An 11,731-nucleotide genomic window follows, 5' to 3' on the forward strand; every position below is an offset into this window, starting at 1 on the left:
AGGCATATGGGGCACAGGGAATGACTGTGAGGGAAATTAGTAGTTTTTTTTCAAGGTAGAAAGTAACTTACTGTTGCTTTAAGTGATTTTCTGGTAAGGACAGTTTCAGATTGCTGAAATCTAATTTGCATGTATTCAATCTAAACATGACATTTTCTATACGTAATGCAATATTTTTTCAGAAAGTAGTCTGTATTTTGTAGTAAGTTAATAAGTAAGTCCAGTCAAAGTGTACAGTACATTTTTTTTCTTCTAACAAGATGCCATGATATATGTCAGACATTGCAGAGGTAATTAATATTGAGAGGGGAAGTGAACTTTTTAAGAGTATATGTTAAAGGTGTAGGCCAACCCAGGACTCCTTTCATCTGGAAAGATATATATTTTCAGTGTTCATCATAACAATCACAGATGAGATGAGGCTGGCGAAAGCAGAATGGTTCACTTTTCAATGTGCTAGGAACGTTTACAGTGGTTCATGGTGGCAAGGGAGCACTAAGGCTGCTATCACCATGAGGCTAACACAGCTTCATCTAACTAATGAATGAAGAAACAGTGATTGCCCTGGCCTCGCTTAGATGTATAGTATCACAACCCATAAATTCCAATGCTTTTCTCTGGGTCAGTTTTTCTTACCTATAAACACCCTTCTCTGTGTACATCAACAAAGACATTCCAGCGGTATATACATATTCATTCAGTGACCCAACATTAGCAGTCTAGGTAATGTAGGGCTTAGTATTATATAATTGTTTAATAGTGGTGTCTAAATACTGTTTAAACACAAGCAGCATTACATTTTTGCCCAAATAATTTTGATTTAAATCAAAAACTGTCTGGAACAAGTTCCCATGGCATATTTTGCCATATTTCAATACTTGACAGTTTTCAACACTGCAGACACATTTCAGTGAGTATCAAAAATATTGAGATTCAGTACCCAGACCTAGTCAGGGTATCAACTACAGTATTTTTTCTTGACAGATTTCACTGTTCCCTTTATTTTAATTGTGCATACCTGTTACATCTTCAAACATTTAGGAAAAACCTTTACCATTTGTTTTGAACATTTTGCACATTTTCAATATTTTGGTCAAAAGTGCTGAAATAGACTCCATATGGTCATGTTCTATGCTGTCACTCATATTAGAATTACTCTGAGCCACCAATTTATTATGACCAACTAAAGAATCCAATTCAATTCGATACAAAAGTGCTACAATATGTTTGAAGCCATGGTCAGTGCTGTGTTGAACTGCATTGCACTGAAAGGTGTCTCTAGTATTTACGTAATCCACCATCATATACCACGATCGTCTTATCAAAACCCTGAACATGACTGCATATAAATGTGGCAAATAAAATGTATAACAGAATGAGTAAATATGTATTCTGTTTTTAAGTTAACTGCTACATTTAGCTGTCCCTGCTCATCAAACTACTGCTATTAGATGCATTAATTAAGTAGAAAATATACAGTATATGTGCTGCTCACAATGGCATGCAATGTGTCCACCTAGTGGTGACTGTATTTTTAAACCCATAGGAACCCATTGAGTTTTGACCCTTCGAGGTGCTGTAGCTGGTCAGTGTTGAAGCTGCAGATTGAGTCAAAGGTTAAGCTAAAATGTTTTGGTTAGAGCAGCTTAAACATGTACAAACCAGAGGTAAAGGTATCAAAAGTTATTCTGAGGCTTTCATTTAACTGACATACAAATGCTGAAATTACATCTTTCAAATGTAAACCTATTAACAGAGAGAACACAAGTGTAGATTATGATTAGAGTGATTATTAAGTAACCACACAAATCCTGCAAGAATCATTAAAGACTGTGTATGAGATAACAAAAATAAAAAAGCACAAAAAAGGAACAAAGAAAAAAGTCATATTTGGATGAAATTGTGGCTAAAGAAACATAGTAACAAGGACTGAGGAGAACGAGCTCTGGGTGTGCACGGAAATCTGAATGACCTGGATTATAAAATATGTTCTTGCTTATGGTACACCAAACGATCATAGATGTATTATTGGAGCGATGAGGAGAGCAGAAACAACCATTTAACTCACATCAGTCATGTGAGTTAAATGGTTGCTAGTAAAAACTTTTTTTGAAAAAGTGTATCCATCTCCCATTAAGTGCACTAACTCTTTTTCAAAAAAGGCAAAAACTGCCCAATATTTTCAGAAATTAAGGATGTTTATTTAAATAGTTTTTCCATCCAATTTGTCCTAATGCAACACTTTAAAATCCACATAAAAATATGCTGATGGAATCCCAGCTATTGAGCGCACACACGTCCACTGCTTAAGCCATGTATGGGTTATGGAATATAAATCATTGAATGTCCGCAAAAGTGACATTACAAAGGTGCTGTGGCTCCTCACCTTCTGAGCTGCCTTTGAGGGCCCCTTGTTCTTACTTCCTTTGGGGCGACCCCTAGGTCGCTTGGGAACAGGCTCTCCACTGGGCTCCTGAAAGGAAGGGGAAACATGTTATGCTATTTAGTCACTGCTTTATGTGTCCAAAAGAGGGACAAAGGTTGTGTGTTTGTGTGTGTGTGTATGCCTGTGTATGCATGTGGCAATGATGTGTGCATGTGTACACACCATAGAAGGAATGAAAGAGAGGGATTTTTTATTCATTCTGATTCTGCACTTTCATATTTCATACTGACCATCGTACATTTTGTCATCAATATTTCTATTAACCTAATAACTTAAATGCTGTGTATTAGTGCCACTTCATGATGGTATGATGTAGCTCATTGTGAAATATATGATAAGCTAACTCTACGTAAAATACAGCTGTGGTATGACTCACCAATGAATCACATCTATAAATACAAACGCGTTCAAGCCCTTGTTGTCATGATTCAACCGACAGACGATCAGCAGATTCTTCCCTATACAGTACTTTTCTTTTCACTCAAATTGTTAATTAAAAATCATGGCCAGAGCCAATACTGGAAACATACGCATTAATCATCATATGTAGCCTATATTCAGCATTAAAGTAGGTCTATTTCAAAAAAGCATTTGTAAATTGCGTTCCATTAAAGATAGCCTAATTGTAGGCAACTTAACACGATCCACAGGGTGTATCAGGGAAGAAGTTAAGGTGGGTTGCACACCCTGCTGAATTATAATTTTAAGAATAAATATGCTCCATTTGCGATTTTCAATAAAAAGCACCACATATTGGTCACACAATGTGCAGATATAATCTGTAGGCTATTTCATTTTTAATACCACCGATAGGACATCTGCTTGTTCACAGGGGGTACGAATACACACACACTCAATACTTACTTTTAGGGGCTTCCTCGGTCTCCCTGGCCTTCTTTTCTGGGGTTCCGCGGCCCCCATGGGCTCCTGGGAGCCAGAGCATTCCTCGGCCTCGTCCCCGCGTCCGCTCATGGTTCCCGGTGCTAAAGTGCTTCCGTTCTACCGGTAAACAGAAAGGACTTAAGAAAAAAAATGAACAGAGGGAGTCGATGAGGATAGTTTCAATGGCACTTTAACAGGTCTGTTGTCCACTTGAAAGTCTTCCACAAGCAGCAGCACTGGCCGCTTTGAAGCTGATAAGACAAGCCAGGGAGCAGCTGGAAGTTTGACTCATTGAGCTTAAGAAGAGAACACAGGGGACAGCGGAGTCTGACGCCGATCAGCTCCAACTCAAACTCGGCTACAACACACGGCGGCACCGGGAAGGACCATACAGCAGCGATGCGTGACAGCTCGGCACGGTTTGTCTGAAAAGCGTGGTCATAATCCCGCATCTACAGCCCACTCCAAATCGAGGAACCACTGAATGAATATAGGTTTAAAAAAGAAGAACAAAAAGAAAGAAATCACCTCTCCCGTGGGTGGATAACAACGGCGGGAGGGTGGGGGGAGCTGGATGGGAGCCAGAGAAAACAGAGTTAGAGACGGAATCTTGGCTGCGGGCCAGAAGCGGTAGGCCGCATTTATGAATTAAATTCACATTTTCACACGTTTCAGTGGACTCTGCTGCTGTTGGATACGGAACAGCCATTCAGTGTTCACCTCTGAAATACGAAGTGCTTGGTTAAAGTCAGGGAAATAGGCTATCGCCTCAACACTGAAATAAGAATGAAAACAAGCTGCTGCCATAATAACCCTACTGTTAGGCTACTAATCAAGGAGATATTTTTTGTAATTTTCCAACCTTTTGACTTGAACATTTAAATAAAAGTTATTTATGCATTAACTCTGCCATCTAAACAACAAATAACTTGGATTGTAACATTTGAAAACAATGGCTCCCTCATGGAAAAAAATTATGTGGACAAAGAACAGTGATTTTGAAATGTATCATTTTGCATATGTGAAAATTAGCATTTTAAAATGTGAAATGTTCTCAAACTCTCCAGGTTAAAAGTAGCCCAAATATTTAAATGTGAAGCCAAACATTTCATTTTTTTGTCCTTTTGTTTTTTGTTTGAAACCTTGTCCACAAACCTTGCTATCATTCAGAGTACACATGAATGCAGTTAATCTGTGAGTGGTGTCTCTCTGTTTACATTAACAATAACAATGAGCATAACAAAGTTAAACCTGAACGATGAATTGTTTCTGACATGTCCATGAAGGAAGGCTCCGGCACATACCCAGCAAACATGTAACATACATCCCTGTAACATTCCCTCAGGTTCCAGTCCATTAATATTTCTGTAACCTTAACAAAAGTTATGTATGTAGTTATGCATGCCCCTTCCCTTATTCCATCAGTACAGTACATACGGCTACATGGGGACTTATTCTCAAGATAGAAAACTGCATTCATCTGGCATTGTTCAATCCCACATAACTTTATTTTTTAATTCTAGGAGAGATCCCAAAGTTTTCAAAGATTTGAATTTAACTGATGCAGGGGGCATGTAGAACATTTTCACTTGATGGAATGGTGCAGCAAAGGCTTTGAAGCATTCCACCCTGGACATTGAGTGAGATCAATTACATAAGAACAACAGACACAAAGAATAAAGCATCTTACGTGGAGGACCTTTCCCACGGTCCTGTAGCCCTGCAAAAGTAGATTAATGTACAGTGAATACAGCCACATTCTGAGCTTTCTAAAAATTTAACAGCAATATCATCAAAATGCACATTGTTGTACAAAACATAAATTTTCATAAGTGCAAAACTTCCTCAACAGAGGACTTATTGACAAAAGTGTGAGCTTAATTCATAGCTGGCATTCACTTCATTCATAAAAAACAGCCCTTAGACCCCCAAAGAAGGGGTTTCTGTGCAGACTCCTCCCCTTCAGACAGAGCGGCGTCAACATCCAACCAATACAATCAATGGCTGCACAGATCCATTACCCAAGGGTGGTTGTATGCACACGTTAGTGCTGGGCACGCAGCTTTGTTTGAGCCAGTTGAGGCACAATGAAAAAAGGAAATAAATGTGTTATTGCACTGAAATGGAAAGCTTTGTGTATGTGTGGCAGAGTGAACAGCCAAAGAGGACTTCCATTATACTGCTTAAGCCAGTGACCTTTCACCTTCTTTGGCTGAAGTTCTCATCCAGACCAAATAAATACATCAGAATTAGTAATTAGTAACGCTTTTATGGTTGTTGTTACTGCAGTTGTTGCCAATATTCTTGTAATTATTATTGTGAGAAATCTTATCAAGCTTCGCTTCTACAAGTAGTGATGTCTTAATTATCATTGTTGGCATTCACTTTTTCAGGGACTGAGATGAGAGTAACTCTTTTTTTTGTTTTTTTTGTTTTTTTTCTGTGATCTTGGACCATGAAATATGTTTTAACTGTTTATACACATTCCCAAATCATGTTGACCTCAATGGTTCATTCTTAACTATGAAAATTGTAGAGTGTCCTTTTGATTGAAATTTTTTAACTTAGATCCACTTACTAAGCTCCTTGAACTTTCGAGTGGTGTTTGTTGTCAGGAGACTGAAAAACTAGAAGTAGTATATATAAATAAATACATACTTTATCAATACATGTAAGTAATTAAGAAAATAAATAGTTCATATTCATATTTTACGTGATTACTACTGGGTTACATTAGATTGTCAATGAGATAGATATTGATTGTTTATGCACCAGATGCTTCATGACCGAAGCATACATTTGTTAACAACCACTGTAAACAGTTAAAATCTCTGTGTACCTCCTTAAACTTCCTTCCATTTATTAACTATTCAACCACTAGCTATAAGTACTAAATTGGATTAAAAGATTACAATAAAATCTTGCAAATCTTTACCATAACTCGAGTCTGTACACTGCAATAAACTGTAAAACACTATATATTGTTACAGACATATCGGGGTGGCCGTGGCTCAGAGGTAGAGCAAGTCGTCCACTAATCGGAAGGTTCGATCCTCGGCTCCTCACTGCTGCATGTCGAAGTATTGAGCCTTGAGCAAGATACTGAACCCCAAATTGCTCCCGATGCTGTGTCATCAGTGTGTGAATGTGTGTGAAAGGGGGAATGTGGCTGTAGTCTAAAAGTGCTTTGAGTGGTCAGAAGACTAGAAAGGCGCTATACAAATACATTCCATTTATTATATTACATACATGCATGCATACATACATACACATTATTTACAGTAACAATTCTTCCCTCTACAAAGAGTGTAAAGTAGTAGGGGGAGATACAAAAAAACTGAAGGAGACAAGAAGAGCCTCTTGGCCAAACTGCTTGTCAGCCAACAGCTAAATCATTTAGACTGAAATATCCAGCAGCGTCATCTCCAATAAGTTTTTTTGTACAGTATAAATGTTCAAAGTAGACATATTTGTATCATATTTATATAAATTGTAAAACTAAATTTAGATTTTTGTTTAGTTAGATTTTAGTTTTTTACTGTATCACTTTGTTCCAAGTTCAAACTATTATTACTATTATACTATTAAAAATGACAATGTATAAAATGTTCAATTTCAAAGACACAATTTTTATACCTGCAGCAATTCATAATATACATGTGTTGTGTCATTTTATACACATTCAGATGGACATATTTGGTACTGTTGCAAATGTTAGATCAAGACCAGTGAAAATACATATTTATCTGATGCTTGACAGCACGACATGAATTAGATGAAGCCACCAATAGGTACAGCAGAGTTTAAGAGGTACATAACCAATCTGATTAAAATACACACAAACATTTATATTTAAGAGCAAAAGCATGTCCCAAAAAGGAGTTAATGATTAGAACAGATGCAGGCAGAGGGAATATATTATCAACAAATCACACGAAAAGACTTAAATTAACAATGAATTGATCCTATAAACAGGAATTATGTTTCCAAAGCCTGTTTGTTGTCAAAACTGTTAAAACTATTAACAGTAATGTAATAACTATTAAACACATCTCTAAGTCACACGATTGCATTGGCTGACATGTTCATTCATTACCATGAACACACACACTAGTTTATTTTTGATCGCATACACCGTCCTGCTGCCCAAAATATGCAGAGCATCAAATGTGTATTAATGTGCCCACACCAAATGCACAATTTCCACCTGTTTGCCAACTATTTCAGGATATCCCTTTGAGAACTTATAGCATGGTTTTGACCAAAGTCAGTTTGAACTGTTTCCCCTCCAGATATGTTCCTCCCAGGCACCATCAAAGCAGCAGCAGATATGTGATGTATTTATGTAACACAGTGCAAGGACCTCTGCCAAACACTTCAGACTGTTCTGTTTCAATCTACTATGAGATTATTTTCCAACAGATTTTCAGGGCATTGCACCACTATGGTGTGCTTAAACTACTTAAATATAGCAGACAGACACAGTTTCTCATGCTCACGGTGTGCTCATCCCAACTCTGAACAAATATATATGCTGGGAGATAAAATAAGATATCCACATGTGAGGCTGTATATGTGTATGTGTGTCTTTGGGAGTATGTATGTCAGAGGTGACATGGACAGTGTTTATTCAGACAAATTATGATCTGGGCCTGATGTATTTTTCCTTAGAGGACAATTAGAACACAAACAAAGGGTTAGTGTAGTGGACTTTTAAACTCCAGGATACTCTGGTCTATTAATAGTCTTTGAGATTTGATATTCCAGGAACTCTACTGTAAACAGACCAGGTGAGTTGTGCTTGCTGTAAATTAGACTATAGGCTACTCTTCACCTCCCCAGAGTAACTTCCCTTCACCTCAGATTCAGAAGTAAAACGGTTTTGCTATGTTACATGAAATCCTTCAGTACTCATGACCTAGGTGCATCAGATAGCTATTCAGCTGTTGTTGCAATGGAAAATAATAAGCAGGGTAAGCACCCCTCTCCTCCATCCTCTGCTGACTCTGATACTCTTTAAGAATGGAAGAGGTGAAGGCAGGTTTCATAAAGGTCTTATAGGTCTAGACTGTTGGGGGACTCCCTCTCTCTTCCTCTCTTTCTGCACACATTCCTGTTACTAACTTCACTTCTTCCCCAGGAGATTTTGTACTACCTCGTCTCGCAGGTTCTCACGGATCCTGGTGGTGCCTGCTGCTGTGGTCCTGCTTGACTCCCACTGCTAATACTAATATTACTGTGTGTGTGTGTATATATATATATATATATATATATATATATATATATAATGCTCAGCATAAATGAGTATACCCCAACAGATTTTGTCAGAATCAACATTTTCTATGGGATACTATACTACAAAATACTGTCCAGCAGACAGCTGACTATAAAAGGGCAAAAACCCCTTCCCATTTCAATGGCATACAATGGAAGAGAAATGTCACAATACCTGAGAAAGAAAATAATTTCTTTACACAAGAAAGGTGAGGGCTACAAGAAGATCATCAAAGCTTAGCTTATCAGTCAGAATACTGTAGCAAAAACATGACAATGATCCAAAACACACATCTAAGGCCAAGGCTTAATTAACGTCAATATGATGTAAACATGTCATATTTATTAATTTCCAACTACTGTTATGGTTATTTTTTTCCTGTTTTATGTTGAAATAGTACTTTCTTATCTGTCTTGTGTTACTTCACTTCCTGCCTTTGTCTGTTTTCTTGCCAGTGTTGATTGTTTGCCCTACCCTGATTAGTTTTACTTGGTTTTGATCTGTTCCTGCCTGACTATTCCATAAGCCTTTTTTGTATTTAATTCTTATGTTATTAAACCATCAGCATCAGTTCAGCCTCAAAGTCTGCATTTGGGTTTTACATTTGTGACATCGGTAGTCCTTGGGCAGCGCACATATGAGAATATAGCATTATGGTTCAACATGGCAGACTCCATGGAAGGCAACCCACATCATCTGTGGATAAAAACCTATCTATGAATATTAGGTTCTTGGTTGCACAGGAAACCTCTATAGTGAGCACGAGAAACTTCCATGCTCATGAGAAATTCTTCCTCACTTGAAAGAATGGCAGCAGAAGTGGATATTTTGTGACATTTTTTGTACACCTATACCATGGATTGGCAAGATGTTTGTAATTACCTGATCAAAACTCCCTTGCGCAGAAACAGACCACTAGACATCAAAATTTGTTTTAAATGTAGTGCCATGCAATGGGAGAAAGAGGTAAATTTGACCGCCCAGAAATTGAGCCAATCAGGATACATTTAACATTCAGCGAATCAGATTGCATTAAACATTCAGCATTTAACAATAAGCCAATAAGAAAGCATTTAACATTGAGTCAATCAGGATACATTTGACATTCAGGCAAACTGGATGCAGTTAAAATTAAGCCAGTCAGGATGCATTTAAACATAATGCCAATCAGGATGCATTTAACAAGCAGGCAATCAGTGTGCATTAAAATTCAGCCAATCAGGATGCATTAAACAATAAGCCATTCCAGATGTATTTGAGAGTTAGCCAAACAGGATGTATTAAACAATAAGCCATTCCAGATGTATTTAAGAGTTAGCCAATCAGTGTGCCTTTGATAATCAGCCAATCAGGATGCATTTAATGAGAAGCCAATCACAATGCATACAGCAATGAGCTGATAAACATCAAGTTGGCACCACGGAGAGTTGGCACCACGGAGAGTCGCCACCGGTACTGCGCTCTCTAGTACTTTTTGTGTTTTTGTTTGATTTGTTCTATTTTCTGCTCTCTGCAAATCATACAGCCCTCACTTATTCATAAACCTCAAACCCTTTATTTCCTTGTTTATTCTGGTTGGTGTTTACGTCCAACCTCAGGCCAGTGTTAGTGAGGCGTTACTACACGTGGCTGACCAGATAACATACTTGGAGAAAAAACATCCATACTCCCTGCTCATTGTTCTCAGGGACTGTAACAGAGCAAACCTCAGTCATGAATTATCAAAATACAGACAGCATATTAAGTGTCCCACCAGGGACATTAACATTCTGGACCACTGCTACACAACAATAAAGGATGCCAATCGCTCTGTTCCCCATGCAGCCTTGGGACTCTCTGATCACTGTCTGGTTCATCTTATCCAACATACAGGCAGAAACTTAAATCTGCTAAGCCTGTGGTCAAGACCGTGAAAAGATGGACCAACAAGTCAAAGCTGGAACTACAGGCCTCAAATCAAAGAGTCTTTTGAAATTTGTATGAACTGGTGAAATGTAACACCTGAATTTCTAGTATTAGAAACATAACAAGCTCAGTTTAGCTTCAATAAAATGTGGGCATATAATCCTACACATTAACACAAATAGAAAATATAAACTTACTTGGTTTCATTCACACACACAGGTAATCCAAAGGAGAGGAAAACACTTGGTAAAGTAGGAGGTCAAGATGTACATGTCATTAGACACTTAAAGATCACACCCCATCTCTTATCATTGCATCTTCTAAACTGACTAAAAAAGGGCAGAAACAATCTACTCCTGTAGAGCAAAAAGGTTGGTTTCAAGAGACGGAGCTGTGCCGGTCGAAGATGGCCATCTTTGGAACCTTTGGTTTGGCTCTCCATTTCTGACAGGGGCCAGTGATGTTGATAGCGGCATACTGCTTCTCTGCCCCTGAGGAATATATTGTATGTAACCTGGTGAGCCTTTTTAATTAGGGTTAGGGTTAGGGTTTTTTTTATTTATAGGTTCACCTGACTACTGATGTTTTGCTCACCTTTCGTTTGCTGTGTTTCACTGAAGGTAAGTTAGAGATAGCAGCCCTGGGCACTCTGTGTGGTGGTTCGTTTAGTTCCAGTACAGTATCTCAGAGTCAGAGTGGTAGACTGTGGAGCTCTCTGAAGGTGTGTCTCTGGGCTCTGCTGATTTTCTCATTTACTCACAAGACAAGAGCTTTCCCTTACATGTGTGGCAGGGCCTCTTCAAGTCAGTCCTTTGCTAGATGAGCTTGGGCACATTTCTAACATCTTTTATTCTCCTTAATCCAACTGACAGCCTGGTCTCTTGTAAGTGCAACAAAGTCAGTGCACTGGCTCAAATAGTGTACAGTGCTATTGCAGTGGGGGCAGTGAACCTTTCTTTTGCTAATAACCTTTGCTAATTAACCTGGTGGCCAAACTGCTAGAATGGTCTGGCTTGTAGTGTGCTCTGCTCCATGCATAACAGTGGCTTGTAGATGTGTAGGTCGGGGGTTTCTGTTCCCCCTTCACATGGAAAACTTGGTCTGTGGAGTCAAATTGGAAACTGTCTCCAGCTGCAGCCACTCTGCAAATTCTAGCAGAGATGTTTTAACTTGGTTGGGGTTCTTCCTAATCTGGTGTCTCCCGAATCTCTGCTGCTGGGAAT

At 38.5% G+C, this 11,731-nt stretch overlaps 1 protein-coding gene across 17 annotated transcripts in view; it reads right to left on the reverse strand.

The window, feature by feature from the left end:
- The window catches only part of hmga2 (high mobility group AT-hook 2), a 52,171-nt gene extending 47,110 nt beyond the window's left edge, over nucleotides 1–5,061 (reverse strand). For all 17 annotated transcript variants that reach the window (XR_007882530.1, XR_007882528.1, XR_007882527.1 and 14 more), the window contains exons 1-2: nucleotides 3,311–5,061; nucleotides 2,387–2,473 (exon numbers count right to left, since the gene is read on the reverse strand). Coding sequence is in view for 1 of the 17 variants with exons in the window: in XM_051392086.1 (XP_051248046.1) it covers nucleotides 2,387–2,473; nucleotides 3,311–3,418 (195 nt within the window). In the remaining 16 variants the exon portion in view is untranslated. The remainder of the gene's footprint in view (nucleotides 1–2,386; nucleotides 2,474–3,310) is intronic.
- Nucleotides 5,062–11,731: the final 6,670 nt, after the last annotated feature.

This window comes from Dicentrarchus labrax, unplaced genomic scaffold (assembly GCF_905237075.1).
Source record: "Dicentrarchus labrax unplaced genomic scaffold, dlabrax2021, whole genome shotgun sequence".
Taxonomy (NCBI): Eukaryota; Metazoa; Chordata; class Actinopteri; family Moronidae; genus Dicentrarchus; species Dicentrarchus labrax.